A 17,815-nucleotide genomic window follows, 5' to 3' on the forward strand; every position below is an offset into this window, starting at 1 on the left:
AGAGGGAGAGAGAACCCCAAGCAGGCTCCGTGCTGCCAGCACAGAGCCCTGTGTGGGGCTCCAACTCACAAAGCTCCTGCCTTGAGCTGAAACCAAGAGTCACGCTCAACCAACAGAGCCACACAGGCTCTCCATAATTTTTTATTATACTACACTAGTTATAATATGTTTAAATTTTTTTAAACGTATTTATTTTTGAGAGAGAGAGCACAAGTGGGGGAGAGGCAGAGAGAGAGGGAGACCCAGAATCCAAAGCAGGCTCCAGGCTCTGAGCTGTCAGCACAGAGCCCGATGCGAGGCCTGAACTCGCAAACCGTGAGATCATGACCTGAGCTGCAGTCAGACACCTAACTGACTGAGCCACCCAGGTGCCCCAGCTGTGCAGAAGCTTTTTGTTTTGATGAGGTCCCAATAGTTCATTTTGGCTTTTGTTTCCCTTGCCTCTGGAGACATGTTGAGTAAGAAGTTGTTGCGGCCAAGATCAGAGACGTTTTTGCCTGCTTTCTCCTCGAGGATTTTTTTTTTTAATTTTTTTTTTCAACGTGTTTATTTATTTTTGGGACAGAGAGAGAGCATGAACGGGGGAGGGGCAGAGAGAGAGGGAGACACAGAATCGGAAACAGGCTCCAGGCTCTGAGCCATCAGCCCAGAGCCTGACGCGGGGCTCGAACTCACGGACCGCGAGATCGTGACCTGGCTGAAGTCGGACGCTTAACCGACTGCGCCACCCAGGCGCCCCTCTCCTCGAGGATTTTGATGGCTTCCTGTCTTACGTTGAGGTCTTTCATCTGTTTTGAGTTTATTTTTGTGTCTGGTGTGAGAAAGTGGTCCAGGTTCATTCTTCTGCGTGTCGCCGTCCAGTTTTCCCAGCCCCACTTGCTGAAGAGACTGTCTTTATTCCATTGGCTATTCTTTCCTGCTTTGTCAAAGATGAGTTGGCCGTCTGTTCGTGGGTCCATCTCTGGGTTCTCTATTCTGTGCCATTGATCTGAGTGGCTGTTCTTGTGCCATAGCCTGTGCCGTACTTGCCACCAAATAACGTGGCGATGCAAAGATGAATTAGCAACAACCTTCCTCTTGAGAGCTTATGGTCCAGAAATTGTCATGAGAGACCAGGACTCGAAGTCCAGTTGCAAGTAAGCAGTGAGAAGGTACAGTGCGTGTCTTCCTGCCCCCCTCCTAATGGGGACTAACCGGCAAATAGGAGATGAGACAGGAGACATACTGTCCCTCATTCAGAAACGTCCAAGGGTGATGGCAAAGATCATGAACCCTACAAACATTCCTGATCTCACATTTTGGCTCGACCGACAGACTGTGGGACTCTGGGTGACACCATCGCTTGGAAGCCGCATCTGTCCCCCTGGAAGATGAGAAGGGGTGAGGGTACCTGCCTGTGTTACTTTCCTGGGGCTGCTGTACAAATTACCACAAACTGCGTGGCTTAAGACAACAGAAACTTACTCTCCCACAGTTCCGAGGCCACAGGTCTGAAATCAGGGTGTCAGCAGCCCCAGGCTCCCCAAGGCTGTGAGGGAGAAACCTTCATTGCCTCTTGCAGCTCCCGGGACTCTTGGTACTGGCGTGTGACGCAGTAACTCCAGTCTCTGCCCCCATCCTTCTTCCGCGTGCCTTCTTCTCTGTGTCTCTGTGTGTCCTTTTCTGTCTCTTCTAAGGACACTCCCATCAGACTTAGGGCCCCCCCAACCCAGCCCGATCTCACCTTGATTGATCCCTACCTTAATTACACTGCAAAGACCTTACTTCCACATATGGTCACCCTCTGAGGTTCCAGGCGGACATGAGTGTGGGGGGGACGCTATTCAACCCACTGTGCTGTACCCCATAAGGTTGTGGGGAGCAAATGAGATAAGGCATAGAAAGCATTATGCAAAGTGCCAAGCATGGACTAAATGATCAGTGTTAGTTACACACGTGTTCATGCATATGCACGCATGTGTATACATATGTGTGTATGTACACGTATATGTTTGTATGTACGCAGGTATGTGTATGTATATATAACTATTTTGTTATTTACTAGATTTACCAAAGCTTTCTTTCTTTATTTATTTAATTTTTTTTGAATGTTTGTTTATTTATTTTGAGAGAGAGAGAGCACAAGCAGGGGAGGGGCAGAGAGAGAAGGAGAGAACCTCAAGCAGGCTCCGAGCTGTCAGCACCGAGCCCCACACAGGACTTGATCTCACGAACTGTGAGATCATGACCTGAGCTGAAACCAAGAGTCAGATACTTAACCAACTGAGCCACCCAAGCATCCTGCAAAGGTTTACTTCATCACATAAACAAATGAAACAGTAACTTTTCACACTTGTCACTCTTTGTAAATGTTCTAATTTGCTTGTTACTGGTTTTATATTATTGCCTGTTTGTCTTTTTTCCTTTTTTTTTTTTTAAGGGTTGTTGTTGTTGTTGTTGTTATTTGCTATTCTCCTTGTCTCCCAAAACTGCTCTGGATGTTTGGGTATGTGGTGTGCCCATTTTCTCACCAGGCAGCCTCAAAGCATATCGGTGATTTTCTCTAAGCATTTTGTTCATTTTTACTCGGGTGAGCATTTTGCTCATCTCGTAGAAGTGGGTGAGTCTTCATTCGTTGTTGAGGATTACTTTTCCCTGGCCCTTCTTCATGGTGTTACAATGACCCACTTCCATCGGTGACCCATAGATTGTAGAGATGATGCACTCTTTTTGGAAGGTATGAGGTTACGAATGTGTCTCCGTATCTTTTTCCAATCCTTCCTTATTCGTGATAGTCATATCTTCCATCGAAACACCACTCTCTCTCCAGACCTATGTTATGCCATCTTATTGATCTCCTTGGGAGATCCTTACAGCTCTGGCCGACCCCCATACCCACCCCCATCCCCGACCAAGCACCTCAGGGGGGCTGATCCGTGTCCTAGGTGATACTGGCCACTAAACCAGACCCTGGACCCTGCGGCCTCTGATCAGGGATTGACTCTGAGCTCCTGGCAGGGCTCCAGGATGGGTCTGGCCTGGTGGAAGACGGGCTCTAGGACTGCCCACGTCCTCAGTACCTACCTTGATGCGGACCCTAAGCCAGGCTCCGGACAGCTAAGGCCCAGCCCAGACTTTTGCTTCCTCCCCAGCAGCGCCCATGTCCGAAATGAAAGGCAAATGCACCCAAAAGGAAATAGTGGACTATTTATTGCAAAGCTAAAGTGGCAGCTCAGGAAGCAGGGAAACCCCCTGAAGGCCCTTCTGTAACAGCGAAGAAGGAGAAGGAGAGGGGGCCGGGGGCAGTGAACTCCTGCGCATAAACAGCCACCTATTCAGCTCCTGGGACCCTCCCTCCCGAGAAAGACCTCTCCCTCGTTCTGGCAACACGCCCCCCAGGCTGAGGTCTCCACCGAGCCCAGTGGAGTTTGGAGAACATAGAGCATCCTCAGAACTTAGCGACAGTCTGTCTATCTGGGAAGCCAGGCGCACATGGGGGGGGGAAGCAAGTGAGGGGCTCCTCTGGGCCTCTGCCCAGGCAGGAAATGCAGAAGGTGACCTGTCTGCATTCTGGGTGGGGCCGCAACAATGCCACCAGGGTCATCGTCCCTTAAATATTAGGCGGGTTTTCCCATCTCCAATGATGAACCTACAAAAAAAAAAAAAAAAAAAGATGGCCCCATGAGGCCCCCGAGCCTCTGGAGGAGAGACCCAGCCCTTCATCAAGTGTCTCCAGGCCCAGAATTCTCCAGAAAGATGCTCTCCTGAGCCCTTCCAGCCTCAATAGCCACATCCCCTCAGGGAAAGGGAGAAACTCTTTCCTGGTTGCTTTCCAGTAACCTTTCCCTGGAGATGCTCTCGGCCATTCCGAAAGCAACAGTGACGCCCTTCATCGCCAACCCGCGGGCTAAGCCGGACTGCAGATGGGCAATGACAGCAAACGCTAGAGACCAGCCCAGCGACCGTGCCCTCCCAGACTGCGGGAGGCAGGTTCAACGTGTACCAAGTCCAGACCCTAGTCCCTGCAGGGCCTGGAGCAGGGAAAACGAACAAACAAAAAACACACCAGGCCCCTGCAGACCTTCAAAGCTCACAAAAGGAGAGCTCAAGGGGAAGCAGTCAAGCAGATACTATCCTTGTGGTGGCATCCACCTTGTTCCCCACCGCACAAGGCCAGGGAGCTCTGCTCACGTTGCATTTCGTGTCAATGGCATCTCCCGGCACGCGTGCTCTTGGGGGCACCATTTCCCCGGTTCTCTCTGTGGATAGGACTCCCCCGCCCCGTGAGGAGCTCCCCTACTCGTGGTCCACGTGGCTGTGCAGGTGAGGCTGACCTCGCCCCAACTCCCGACATAGCCAGGAAGAGTGCCCGAGCCCCGTGGCTACAGGGGTGGATGCAGAGGAGGTCACGACCCATGCTGCGCCAGTCCAAACCAGTGAACGTGAGACCCCGGGCTTTTGCTAGAGCTGTCGTTTTATCTCTTCTGGGGTTGTTAAGCTGCTGACATGGAAGCCTAGCTTTTCCAGCGAGCATCTCTGCCTCTCCCGGAGAGCCTCTCGGCGCATGAAGCCTGCCCAGAGGATAGCAGACCAAGTCCTAAAGACACTGTTTGAGCACCACCTGAAGCCGGTGCTACGTGTGAACTTCTCATTTATGTGAGTGAGTGAATTCCCCCTTGGGACGTAAACTACGTTGAGATGGATTTCCGTCGCTTGGAACCAAAGGTCCTGGAGCCATAATCTTTGTCTCTGGAAAAGACTCCCTCTTCCCTTCTTCAAACCCAAGTGAGATCCCAGCCCTCTAGCCCTGGATGCTCTGGGAACTGACACCAGGTGCCCACGAGAGGGGCCAGTGACCCTGGGTCACGCTCCTACCTGATAAGCACTCCTACGAGGAGGCTCCCCAGGAGCGGGCCCAGCCAGTAGATCCAGTGGAAGTCCCAGTGATTGGCCACCACAGCAGGTCCAAAGGCACGGGCAGGATTCATGCAGGCTCCGGACACAGCACCCCTGCAAACACCCAGCCACATGGTCGCCAGATCCCAGCCAGGCCCCAGCCCGCGTCAAGGTCAAGTTCATTTCCCCAACTAGGCTTAAGTCCACACCACCCAGAAACCCTCTTGAAGCCACCATATTGTGGGGCTCTGGTGGGGCGGGGGGAGGGGGGTGGATCCCAAAGAAGACACAGGCGAAGAGGCTATTAGCACCGGGAAGTGGAAGGCTTCTCTGTCACTCCCCACACGCCCTTCTAGAAGAACAGACAGCAGAGAGAGAGTTCAGTGGTGACAGGAAGAGAAAACGGGTCCAGGTCCTCGTCGACGTTGAAGAAACCAAGGCAAGCAGTCAGCGTCGACCGCATGAACTTCGGAGTGAAGCTGACCTGCATCCGAAATCCAGCCCAGCTCTTTCTAGCTGTGTGCCCTTCGCTTGAGGACAGAGTACCTATCTCATAGGCTCTTGTCAGGAGCCACTGCGAAAATGCACTTAGGAGCCCAAGACTCACAATATAATTCACGTACAAGCGTTTAATCTAGCTAACCCTTATTAGCCCTTCTTGTGCCACAAGCTTGGGGCCTGGCGTCTCCTACGGGAGGAGGGGGGGGCTGTTCTCCAGGGCTACCTCTCTGGTTCTGGGGTCGGTATCCTTGCCGCGTTGCTGAGGCTCTCCCGGGGTCCCCTGCCCGGCAGCCAAAGTCCAAAGGATGAATCATTGGCTTGTAAAGGAACCAACAGCCGCTAGGGGGCAGCAAAGCACCGCCGCGGCTTTACACGCGCTTTCCGCACGCCCCCCGCCCCCCCAAGCTCCCCAGACTCCACCTCCCAAAGGATGACAGCGATGTGGGCGGCAGAGCCGGACCGCCTAGACTTGGTTCTGTGTCCAAGAGAAAGAAAGGAGGTGGGCATTAGGAAGGGGCTCCCTCGGGGCACGTGGGTGGCTCAGTTGAGCGGCTGACTTTGGGTCAGGTCTGGTTTATAAGTTCGAGCCCCGCATCCCGCTCTCTGCTGTCAGCTCAGAGGCTGCTTCAGATCCTCTGTCCCCCCTCTCTCTGCTCCTCTCTCCCTCTCTCTCTCCAATAAATAAACACTAAAAAAAAAAAAAAAAAAAAAAAAGGAAGGGGCTTGTCCCCTTCCCTAAGAGATTTGGGCTCTTATCCCAGATCTGTCCTTTAATTTGCCACTGTCCAGTGACCTTAAATAAGTCATGTATGTTCTCTCTGGGCTCAGTTTCCTCATATATAACATGGGAGAAACAATCCCTGACCCAAGCTTGTCTCCTTAAACCCCTCCTGCACCCCTGAGGGGCTCACCCTAGATGAGTCAGTGGGTATGGAAGCTCTTTGTGAGGCTGAGGCTAAAACCTGGCTTCCCACTGACTGAACAAACACAGCTCACAGAAATGTTTAACGCTACAAAAAAAGGTAAACTTCCGGGTGCCTGGGTGGCTCTGTCAGTTAAGCGTCTGACTTCAGCTCAGGTCATGATCTCACAGTTGGTGAGTTCGAGCCCCGTGTCGGGCTCTGTGCTGACAGCTCGGAGCCTGGAGCCTCCTTCGGATTCTGTGTCTCCCTTCCCCACTTGCTCTCCATCTCTCTCTCTCTCTCTCTCTCTCTCTCTCTTTCTCAAAAATAAATAAACATTAAAAAAACTTTTTTCAAAAGAAAGGAAAATTTCACTTGAGAAGCCAGTTTTCTGACTTCCCTGGAATGATGTTAGAAGGGTCATTTGAGGCCCACGTTCCATCACGGCAATAACTTACTAGAGGGGCAGAGGGGTGCCTCCTTGGGTACCCCAACCCCAAAGGCTGGCCCAGGACCGCTCACCCGGCCAGGATGTCCACGGTGACGGCAAAGCCAATGGAGAATGGAGCCAGAGGGCCCTGCGTCTTCTCGTTGATGGCGCCCATGCAAACAGCCAGTGCCAGCAGGGTCGTCAGGATCAGCTCCACCACCACCGCCCCCCCAACCTGCCCCGGCTCCTGGACCGTCACAAAGGCCGCCCCAGACGCGTTCCAGAACCTGTCTTCAGGACTCACTGCCTGCGGAGAGAAGAGAAGCCACTGGCCTCACCGTGTGGGCAGGGCAGGGGGACGGCGGGCAGCGAGGGGAAGCGCGTGCCCCCCAACCGCTGGGGCAGTGACAGGCTCTGTCCAATCCACAGTCACGCGTACCCCAGCTTCAGTTTTCGCTGAGAGCCACCGGACTTCTCTGAGCCTCCTCTTGCTCATCTATAAAACGGGATAACCCAGCAGTGGCTGCAGGGGTCGGGGCCCCAGAGCTCATGTGACTAGACGATCCTCTTTGGAAAAAAGAACACAAAAAAACCTTACTCAACTCGCAAACACATCCGACCAGATGCACCCCACTGCCAGCCCCCTTTAAGGCCCCTTTGAAGGGGCGAGGGAACCCCGAGGCTTGACAGGAAGTCAGCCTCAGGAGTCATCAGGGCACCTGGAAAGGGAAGAGAGCAGAGCAAGCTTCTGGACCCTGGACCTAAATCTGGACCCGGCTGCTTCCCGGCTCGGCTGAACCTGGGCCAGCTACCGACTTCGTCTGCGTTTCCTCCTCCGTAAAGTGGAGGTGATGGTAATCGGAGCTCTGAACTCAGGCAGCGAGTGCCCTCTAAGAACCGACTGTGGCCCCTTGTGACGCGGCCGGGAGATTTACCGAGAGAAGCTGTGTGAATTGCTTCGCAGGGAGGGTGTGCTCAGTGACCAGAGCCTCCGCCCCGCACTGCCCAGATTGTGTTGGGCGGGTTTGTGGGTGGCCCGGCTGGAGGGAGAGCCTAGGAACTGCTTTCCATCAGGGATCAGAGCGGGAAGGTCCAGCCCCCACTCTGCAGAACACGGGGAGACCAGGGCAGGGAAGACAGCAAAATGGGACTCCAGACCAAAGTCTGCCATGGGCCAGTGCTTAGAGCTACGGGCCGAATCCCAGCCAGGCTAACGGGCGCCCCCTGTTCCCCCAACCCGACCCCACGCCCCTTAACACGCACGCCTACAAGCCCTACATCCTGCAGGGCCCCTGGTTGTACTGAGACTTAACAGCAACAGGAAGGGGAAAAAAGAAGGGAAGGAGGCAAGGAGGGAGTCCATCCGTGAAGTGATGTGTGGGTCTGTAAAAACTTGAGTGGCGGGGAGGAGGCGGTAGCCGTCCTGCCAGAAGAAGATTCCAGACATAAACTGATTGTTAACTCCCATCACACGTAGAGGGACTCGGTCTAAAGGCAGGCAAACTGGAGAACAGGCAGAGAAGTTAGTTCAAGGAGAGTTACCAGAGCCTCCCCACACCCTCAGTTTGTAGAATGAACGAATGAGTGAGTGAATGAATTCATGGCAAAACACTAGAAACATTACCCAAAGCCATTCCAAAGCCAGAAATGGTCTCAGGGAGAGAAACTTCAAGTCCCAAATTCTGCTTCCTGGTCTGTCCAGGGGAGAGCTATGTCCAGACACTGACAGAACAGGGTGTGTTTAAGGAGAGCCAAAGGCCCCCTTCCCGGGAGAAAAGGACCCACCCAATCCCAATGAAGGAAAATCCTAGAGGAAAAAAGTGGGGCGCCTCCGACTCCCCACTCCCCTCACCCCAGCCCCCGTGGGGATCACCCACCTTGGCCAAGGCGGCCCCGATCAGCCCCCCGCACAGCTGGCAGATCCAGTAGGGAAGGAGCATCACCAGGTTGAGGCCTCCGATCAGCATGGCCGCCAAGGACACCGCAGGGTTGAAGTGCCCACCACTGTCACCCGCAAAAGCAGAAGGAAGTCTTGAGACCAAGGTCTAGGCCAACACTAGAGCGAAGGTGGCCCCCCAGGCAGCCCCCCAGGATGGCCCTGCAGCACCAGAGTGAGCCAAGGACCTTGCCCAAGTAGAAAACAGGCACCAGATCCTGCCCGTTTTCCCTGAGGGGCCCACTGGTGGGGTGAGGGATGCGGGGGACAGCCGGGGAGAAGCGGGCAGCCCCATTCCTGCCCTACACCCAGAGCCCACGGTGCCCAGAGGAAGGACCTGGTGGGCGACCATCCCTTAACTCCTTCCGGACTCACTCAGAGCTCCAGCCCTCAAGAGATGTGGCCATCAGTCAGAATGAGACCCCAGACTCCAAATTAGGAGACAGAGAGAGGTATCCTGGCGTCCCTTTACCAGTGCCCGGGCTCTGCAAAAGAGCTCCCGAGTGGCTGAACTCCGCCTTTCCCTAGGCTGGAGGAAAACCCTATTCTAATGGCACCAGTAACGCTGGAGCTGAGCACTTGGTGCCGTTTGATTCCCGTGGGGCTCTCAGCGTGGGCTTCCTCCTGGCTCTGCCACTTACTAACCAAGAAACCATGGACGAGTCCCGTGGCCTTTCTCGGCCACACCAGGAAAGTGAGGGTAATGATAGCAACTACCCTCAAGGGGTTGTTGAGAGCATTCAATGAGTCCATATCTAGAAAGTGCTTACAGGGGCGCCTGGGTGACTCGGCTGGTTAAGCATCCGACTTCAGCTCAGGTCACGATCTCACGAATCGTGGGTTTGAGCCCTGCATTGGGCTCTGTGCTGACGGTGCAGAGCCTGCTTTGGAGCCTCTGTCCTCTGTCTCTGCCCTTCCCCCACTCAGGCTCTCTCTCCAAAATAAATAAACATGTAAAAAAAATTTATATATATATATATATATATATATATATATATATAAAGGCAGGCAGGAAGAAAGAGAAAGAAAGAAAGAAGGGAGGGAGGAAGGAAGGAAAGAAGGGAAGAAGGAAGAGAGGGAGGAAGTGTTTAGAACAGTGCCCGGCACTGGGTTAGCATTGTATATGTGTGGGCTTGAGGGAAAAAACCAAAAAATACTCTCTTCTCCCCATCTTACAGGTGGGGAATTTAGGGTTTGGAGAGGGACTTGCCCAAAGCCACAGAGCCCATAGGCTGCAGAGGTAGGATTTGAACCCAGGCAGTCCGAGTGCCCAGCCCACGCTCCTATGTACAATGTTGGGAAACTCGCGTATGTGCCCAGGGTCCCCGCTGATAGCTTTGCTCCCCGCCTCTGCCCGCCCAGGTTAGCCTAGGCCGATCCCTCGGAACTGGTCTCACCTGATATTCCCCAGTGTGGCGATGATGAGGCCCAGGGCCAGCCCGTGGGCCAAGGCCGGCTGCAGCAGCCCAGTGTCCGGCCCGTTCTCAATGACCGACAGGCACCCGATGAAGATGAAGAGGGCAGAGCCCAGCAGTTCGACCAGACAGGGCTGCAGGAACTGCTCATACCAGGATTCACGACACCTGCCTCCCATGCTTGGCTGCTTCCCCTTGCCACCGACAAACTCAGCGTCACGCACAGACACAGCCCCCTGCAGCGGGGAAAAGGAAGAGCGGACATGGGTGGGAGGCAAGCCCTGAAAGGAGCCCCCAGCGCCCCAGCCTTGTCAATTCTCAGCACCCCTTGTAGGGCCAGGGTGCGGAGGCAGAGGCAGAGGCCAGCTGCGGGCTCACCTCCGCAGACATCAGGGCCCGAGTGACCCGCGCACCTGCTCTTGCCTGAGCTGGCTGGGAGAGTGCACCTGCTGTCGGGCTCTTATCTCAGACCGGGGCTGCTCATTCTACTTCGGGCTCTGCTCCTTTTAAAGGGCTGCGGAGGCTCCCCTAGGGTGCCAAGAAAGCAATAAAGCGCGGTGGGAGGTGGCCCTGGGGCCCAGAAGAGGAAACAGTTTCTTTTTTTTTTTAATCTCAACTGGGCAGGGCAGGGGATGGTCAAGGATCGCTAAGCTTTCTGCCAACAAGGGGAGAAGGCACCGGCTGACCTGCACCACCCGGGGAGCGCCCCAGGCCTTCCCCAGCAGGACGTGGAGCCACCACAAGGGTCCCCGCGGCCACCAAAAGGGTCCAAAGGAGACCAGCGTGTGAGCACGAAGAGGGCCCCTCTGGGCTGGGACCGCACATGGGAGATAATGGCCAGCGCATTTTCAGTGATGTTTCCGTGGATTCCCTCAGACGTCTCCTCCTCGTATCTGGGGCCTCAACAACTCCCCTCACCCTCACTGCCTGATCCAGGACTGAATGCGTGTAGACGGATGACCGTCCACCCACCGACGGCCAGCGGCAGCGACGGTAACAACGTGCGTCGCGGGAAAGCCTGCGGGCCTCGGGAACAGGCTGCCTGGATCCCAAGCCCGTTTCTGCCGTGAACCGGCTCTGGAGCCCTGTGTTGCTGTCCCCTCTGCGCCGCAGTATTCTCCGCTGTGAAGCGTGAACGATAGCGATAGAACCGGCGACACAGGGGTGTTTGTGGTTTGAATGAGTTCATACGACAAAGAGCTTATGACACTGGCAGACACACGATCAGCACAACACCGGTGTCTACTAATGAACAGATATTTACGTGTAACAAGTATTTATCGAGCAATTTCTACAAGCCTTCTACTTGCCAGGCACCGGGCGAAGAACCTTCTGTGCATTATCTCACTTCAACAGTAAGTCCGCGACGTAGGTACTCCTACTTTTCCACAAGGGGAGGTGGAGATTCAGGAAAGTTACGTTTCCCAGGGTCACATAGGTTTTGTGATTGCAAAACGTGTGGGTTGAGTCACAACGGACAAAGGCTGCATGATTCCACTTACGGGAGGTCTCTGGAGCAGTCAGAGTCCTAGAGACAGAAAGGAGACGGTGGTTGCCAGGGGCTGGGGGCGGGGGGCAGAGGGGAATGGGGAGCTGCCGTTTAACGGGTACAGAGTTTCAGTTTGGGAAGATGAAAACGTCGTAGAGATGGATGGTTACACAACAGTGTTAATGTAATTAATGCCACTGAACTATGCACTTAAAAGTGGTTAAAAATGGTAGATTTTATGTTATGTGTATTTTACCACAATTGGAAAAAGAACTTGTGGATTAAGCCACTACAGTCTAGTATCTTTTTAAGATGGATGGATGGAAGGGTGGGTGGATGATGGGTGGATGGTGGATGGATGGGTAGATGGATGGATGGATGGATGGATGGGTGGGTGGATGATGGGTGGATGGTGGATGGACGGGTGGATGGATGGATGGATGGAAAGAGGGAAGGAAGAAAGGAGGGAGGGAAGAAAGGAAGGGAGGGACGGAGGAAGAAAAAAAGAGGAGAGACATGCATTCCTTCATTCATCCATTCAACAAATATTTAAGTACCTGCCATGAACTAGTTCTAAGAGCTAATTGGAAATGTAGCAGTGAATAAGATGGGCAAAGATTCTTTCAGTGCTCATATCTGTTACCTGAGTATTTTTCTGTGCAGATAGACATCCATAGAGAAATAACATCAGGGAGAAGAGAATGTAGTGAAAACGCCTCCCATTTACTACTCCTACTGCATATCTAACACTGTGCTGAGCACACTGCACATATTCACAACAACCCCATGATCTCTTATCCCTATCTTCAGGGCACAAAGATAAACCAAGGCACAAAGAGTTACGGAACTTGCCCAAGGTTGTGTAGATAAAAAGTATAAAAAGTATCCACTCCAGGACAGGGGGAATCCATCCAGGGTCTGATAGTTTGCTAAAAGCTCTTTTCAGCTGGAGGCTCAGGAATGCAGCCCCTCTTTTGAATATCTGCACATCTCGGAAGGTTTAGGGTTGATTATCTTGAGCCCTGTGCTCTCCCTCCTCTGTACCCAGCTCACGCTGTACAAGATGTCTCACACCCTTCCTCCCGTGTCCCTGCAAATGGCAACACAAGGCAGTTGTCCAACCTTGTGCTTCCCCATCTCCTTCACGCTTTGCCCAAGTCCTGCCAAGAGCTGCTTCCAGAACATGTCTCTCCTGGTTTCACCCAAGCCTCCGCGAGTTCTTGCTTAGTGTCTTGAAAAAAAAAAAAAAATCAAACGTTCAGGATACACCTGCCAGGTTCTAGGCCCTGCACTGGACACCTCACGTGCATTCTCTCGGTTAACACTTACAATCATCTGATACCTTCCCCGCGTTACAGGCAGGAACTCCCAGCTGGGGTCACTATAGCTCCTCATCTGGTCCCCTTGCCTCAGCCAATTTTAATCTGTTCCTCTTGTACTGGGAGCCAGCACGGCACGGTTCAGCACTTGGGTGCAGGTGGGGATCAGGCTTCTCCACCATCGCCTGCTGGCTTCTGCCTCAGCCCCAGTGTCTTCTTTTGGAGAAGTGGGAAGACGGCGTCCCCCATCCCCATAAGGCTGTCGTGCGGATTAAATGAGACAGTGCCACATTCAGAGCAGGCCCCATCAAGAGCACCTATTGTTGTGGCTTTCGTCAGAGTAGGCTAACCCATGTAAAAAAGAACCCAACATTTAGATGGGTTAACATAATAAAAATCGATTCACTGTTGACACAATAGCACGCCCTTTATGACATGGTGACTCAGGGATCCAAGCCATTTCCATCTTGGAGACCCACGATCTAGGTCCCCAGATCTTCTGCACCAGCCAGCAGATGGGGGAGAGAGGACGTGGGGGACATTTTTACGGGCTAGGCCTAAAATGGCAAATATCCCTTTCCTCCATGTTTGGTTGACCAGAAGTCCGTCATATGGCTTCACCTGACCACAAAGGAGTCTGGGAAATGTAATCTAACCACGTGCCCAGGAGGAAAAAGAAAGGCTTTTTGTGAGCACCAGAAATTTCTGCCACATGATAGATGCTGTTGTTCCCCCAGACTATCAACCTCATCACATCCTTCCCTGCGTTAAAACCTTTCAGCCCTTCCTATGGCTTTCGGGGCAAAACCGAACTCCCAGAGCCGGCCACACAGGCTGTGAGTCCTACCCTGACTCACCTCTCGTCACACAAACCCTAAACAGTCCGATGAGCCATGTGCCCACTCCCCTCCCTGCCAGCGCTGTTCCCTCTGTTTGAAGTCCTGTTTTGCCCCCTGGGCCAACCTGCACTGCACGTTTAAATCTCAGATCGGGTGTCTCTCCCGTGACCCCTGGTCAACTAGATGTCACCTCTCCAGACACAGCCTCCCTCGCTAGATCCAGGGACTGTCTTGGTAGCTCCAAAAACAGTGGCTCTCCAAAGAAAACCCGAATGTCATTCAGGCACAACATATTTCCACAACTCAAGATTTCTCGTGTGGACTGCCATCTCCATAAGCAACACACTGGTCCCCCGCAAACGACTAGGATAACCGGTGGGCTAGTGAGATAGTGTCTCCTTGAGAACTTGCTTAGCTTGGCAAACTTCTCAGTCTTCCAATTCCAGGTCTGGTTGACATGACGGAGGCCTCTGATTTTTATCTCTGTTTAGATCCTTGTTTAGTTCAAGATGTCTCTGCAGCTGTAGACACCTGTCTGCCATCCACCACCAGGTCCAGATGGAGTATAAAAGCAGTTCTATGTCATCCTGTCACACTGCTCTTCCTTCCTTTCTCACTTTGATAGCTGCACTGTGGGGCAAGAATGTGATGTTGGTGCCATGGCAGCTGTCTTGAGACCAAGAGGTCCAACTTGCCAGAAGGGTGGATCTTTGATGATATCACTAAGCCACCAGACTAACCCCAAGACCAACTGCTTCTGACTTCCTTGTTAAATTAACCTGATCTTCTCGGATTGTGTACCAGGGCACCCCAGAGAGCCACGCTGAACTCACAGGGGCTTTGGGGGATTATAAAACTTCAAGGGAAATATAGTGATTCTCGATATCTGTCAAACACCATGTGAATTACTAGCTCAAGGTTGTTCAAGGCTGTAATATCAAATGGCCCTACATTCTCTCCAATAACATCATATCTTTGCAAAGCTGGCTTTATGGGAGTTGCCATAATAAAAAGCAAGTACTGCATAAAAATCAATGTGGAAGAGGAAATGTAGGTAAGAGGGTCTCCAACCTGACTGCGAGGTCTGGGAAGTTGTGCAGTGCCCCAAGGGACACACATCTCGTGGTAATTACCTGTAGAATGTAATAATGGAAGTTATTTAAGGACTCAATTCAACTGAGTTATGTACAGTCATCTGAAAATGAAATAAAAATATAAATAAAATACTTTTCCATATATGTGTATTTTCTTTTCAAATGGCTAAGTTGTTAGGACATAAATGCTACGTGCTTTTGGACCTATTTGTTTAATGAGAAGAAGCGGCAGGCATTCCTTTTGGCCCAGGAACGCTGTGAACCCAAGACAGTTTGGGAGCCTGTGAAATGAACAATATACGTCCTGTTTCAGGAAGTGGGAGTTGAGATTTCTATCGCTTGCAGCAGAGAAGGTTTCCGGCTGGTACACACTCTCCCAATTGCCTGGCGACACCAGGCTTTCAATTGAATGATTTCTTCTTGAAACCAGCCAGTATTTGCAATGCAGATGCTTGATAATTCAGGCTGATCCTGAGATGGACAATCACAGAAACTGAAGGCAGAACTCTTTGTCTCTTCTGAAACAGTGGCTTTATTTCTATCTAAATAGCCCTGCCGTTGTTTTCAGCGTACGGTGACCAGGGGCTTAGGGCAACTTAGTGGTTGGAAAAGAGTCTAGCTTTTTTTTTTTTTTTTTTTCCACTTTTCTCTCTGCGAAACTGCAGGTTTCGTTTAAACCTAAGCACGTCCTGGGGCGCCTGGGTGGCTCAGTCGGTTGGGCGGCTGACTTCGGCTCAGGTCATGATCTCGTGGTCCGTGAGTTCCAGCCCCGCATCGGGCTCTGTGCTGACAGCTCGGAACCTGGAGCCTGCTTCCGATTCTGTGTCTCCCTCTCTCTGACCCTCCCCCGTTCATGCTCTGTCTCTCTCTCTCTGTCTCAAAAATAAATAAACATTAAAAATAAATAAATAAATAAACCTAAGCACGTCCTTTCCTTGACTGATGCCTTTTGAGTCACTGGTTACAAGACATCAGTCATGTGGGTTATTTCAGGACCCTTTACAGCCAGAGGAGGGTCATCAGACTCAAGAAGCAGCCTGCTAAGTCTCATCAATAAGGTTCACTGTCACCATCTGTAAATGGTGAACAATTAAAACGGTAGAATGACTACCGTTTACTAAGGACCTACTGTGGGCTGGACACCACAAGCTTATTCCGTATGCGTGCTTAGAATGTTCTCCTCTTTTTTTTTTTTTTTTTTTTTGCTTTGGCTTTTATCCTTGTGTCTACTATCCAAATCAAATAACTCTCAGAAGAGTAAAACCAAATGGCCAAAAAACATGAAAAGACACTCAGTCTCTCTAAAAGCCAGAAAAAGAAAATTCAAATTAAAGCAACAGGACAGAATTTTTTTTTTTTTTTTTTTTTTTTAAAGTAGGCTCTGTGCCTAGGGCAGAGCCCAGCCTGGGGCTTGAACTCACCACCCAGCAATCAAGACCTGAGCTGAGATCAAGAGTCACATGCTTAACCAACTGAGCCACCGGGCCATCCCCAGAACAGACATTGTTTTTTTTTTTTTAAGTGTTTATTATTTTGAGAAAGAGAAAGACAGAGACAGAGACAGAGTTCAAGCAGGGGAAGGGCAGAGAAAGAGGGAGACATCGAAACTGAAGCAGGCTCCAGACTCTGAGCTGTCAGCACAGAGCCAGACGTGGGGCTCGAACTCACAACCACGAGATCATGACCTCAGCTGAAGTCGGATGCTTAACCGACTGAGCCACCCAGGCACCCCCTTTTTAAAAACAGCAATACTGATTGCGATGGGGAAATAGGTAAACTCCTGTATTGCTAGTGGAAATGTAAATTGCTACAATATTCTGTAACACAATCTTGCAATAGTTATTAAATATTTAAACTCACAGACCCAGCAAGCTTCATATTTGAAAATCAATCCTACAAAAGATAACCTCCAATAGGTAAGAGTATATACACAGGGACATTGATTTCATCATTGTTTGTTGTAGAAAAATCTGGAAACTACTTGAAAGATCATAATTATGAAAACACTTGAACTAAGTAGGAAATATCTACCCCAAATGCATGTCTCCCATAGTTCTCTACACCTTCAAGCCTTTGGATGGCCTATTTCTTTTACCCACACTGCTCTCTAAATCTGGCAAAACCTCTCATCCTTCAAGTCTGAACAAAGATATGAGAATGTTTGTAAAGGTAGCAAGAGAGAAAGTATGGAAAATATAAATCACGTGGGCTGGCTAACAATTAGATGCATGTCACAAAGTGGAAGAAGCCAGACATGAAAAAGCACACGTCCTATATAAAAAGTTCCAAACAAAGCAAAGCCAAGGACAGGGCACGTGGAGATTTCCGGGGCGTTGCCACCTTCTGTCTCCCGATCTGGATGCTGGCAAGGGTGAGTTCTATTTGTGAAAGGTCACTGAGCTGTTACAGTTGTGTGCTTTTCTGTGTGTATATTACATTTCAATAAAAAAAAGTTACAAATAAAACCGGTCTGTGTTTAGGAAGTTACCTTTTGGATAAAACCAGGAGGGAATTTGCAGGCCAATCTCGGGTCCCTGGGAGAGAACACTGAATTCAGTCTCTGTGTCCTGGGCTGCCAGGTTTTATGCCCATAATATAAGAATATGCCATTTTAGAAACTGCCTTTAAAAATCAGAAGGCTTGGGGCGCCTGGGTGGCGCAGTCGGTTAAGCGTCCGACTTCAGCCAGGTCACGATCTCGCGGTCCGTGAGTTCGAGCCCCGCGTCGGGCTCTGGGCTGATGGCTCAGAGCCTGGAGCCTGTTTCCGATTCTGTGTCTCCCTCTTTCTCTGCCCCTCCTCCGTTCATGCTCTGTCTCTCTCTGTCCCAAAAATAAATAAACGTTGAAAAAAAAAATGTGCAATGATGGGGTGCCTGGGTGGCTCAGTCAGTTGGGTGTCCGACTGGCTCAGGTCATGTTCTCACGGTTCATGGTTCGAGCCCCGCGTCGGGCTCTGGGCTGATAGCTCAGAGCTGGAGCCTGTTTCCGATTCTGTGTCTCCCTCTCTCTCTGCCC

The 17,815-nt window shown here is 51.5% G+C and overlaps 1 protein-coding gene across 2 annotated transcripts; it reads right to left on the reverse strand.

Annotated features, from left to right (window-relative positions):
• Positions 1-3,172: 3,172 nt before the first annotated feature.
• Positions 3,173-15,197, reverse strand: AQP8 (aquaporin 8). 2 transcript variants are annotated; one of them, XM_047839218.1, is made up of 9 exons: positions 12,671-15,197; positions 11,562-11,587; positions 10,438-10,587; positions 10,042-10,295; positions 8,586-8,712; positions 7,148-7,204; positions 6,801-7,015; positions 4,855-4,989; positions 3,173-3,628 (listed from the first exon to the last, which is right to left on the reverse strand). In XM_047839218.1, exons 3-9 carry the CDS (start codon positions 10,447-10,449, stop codon positions 3,580-3,582), a joined length of 849 nt encoding a protein of 282 aa, XP_047695174.1. In that variant the 5' UTR covers positions 10,450-10,587; positions 11,562-11,587; positions 12,671-15,197; the 3' UTR covers positions 3,173-3,579. The 2 variants fall into 2 exon arrangements, with proteins under 2 accessions (XP_047695174.1, XP_047695176.1); XM_047839220.1 differs by lacking the exons at positions 7,148-7,204; positions 12,671-15,197 and having other exon boundaries at positions 10,438-11,858.
• Positions 15,198-17,815: the final 2,618 nt, after the last annotated feature.

Source organism: Prionailurus viverrinus, chromosome E3, assembly GCF_022837055.1.
Source record: "Prionailurus viverrinus isolate Anna chromosome E3, UM_Priviv_1.0, whole genome shotgun sequence".
In the NCBI taxonomy this organism is placed as follows: domain Eukaryota; kingdom Metazoa; phylum Chordata; class Mammalia; order Carnivora; family Felidae; genus Prionailurus; species Prionailurus viverrinus.

Coding starts and splice junctions, on each gene's coding strand:
- AQP8 (XM_047839218.1), bottom strand. Junction 7,016..7,147: donor CAGCGAAAACTGAAGCTGGG/GTACGCGTGACT, acceptor TTCTCTCCGCAG/GCAGTGAGTCCTGAAGACAG. Junction 4,990..6,800: donor ACCGTGGACATCCTGGCCGG/GTGAGCGGTCCT, acceptor GGGTGTTTGCAG/GGGTGCTGTGTCCGGAGCCT.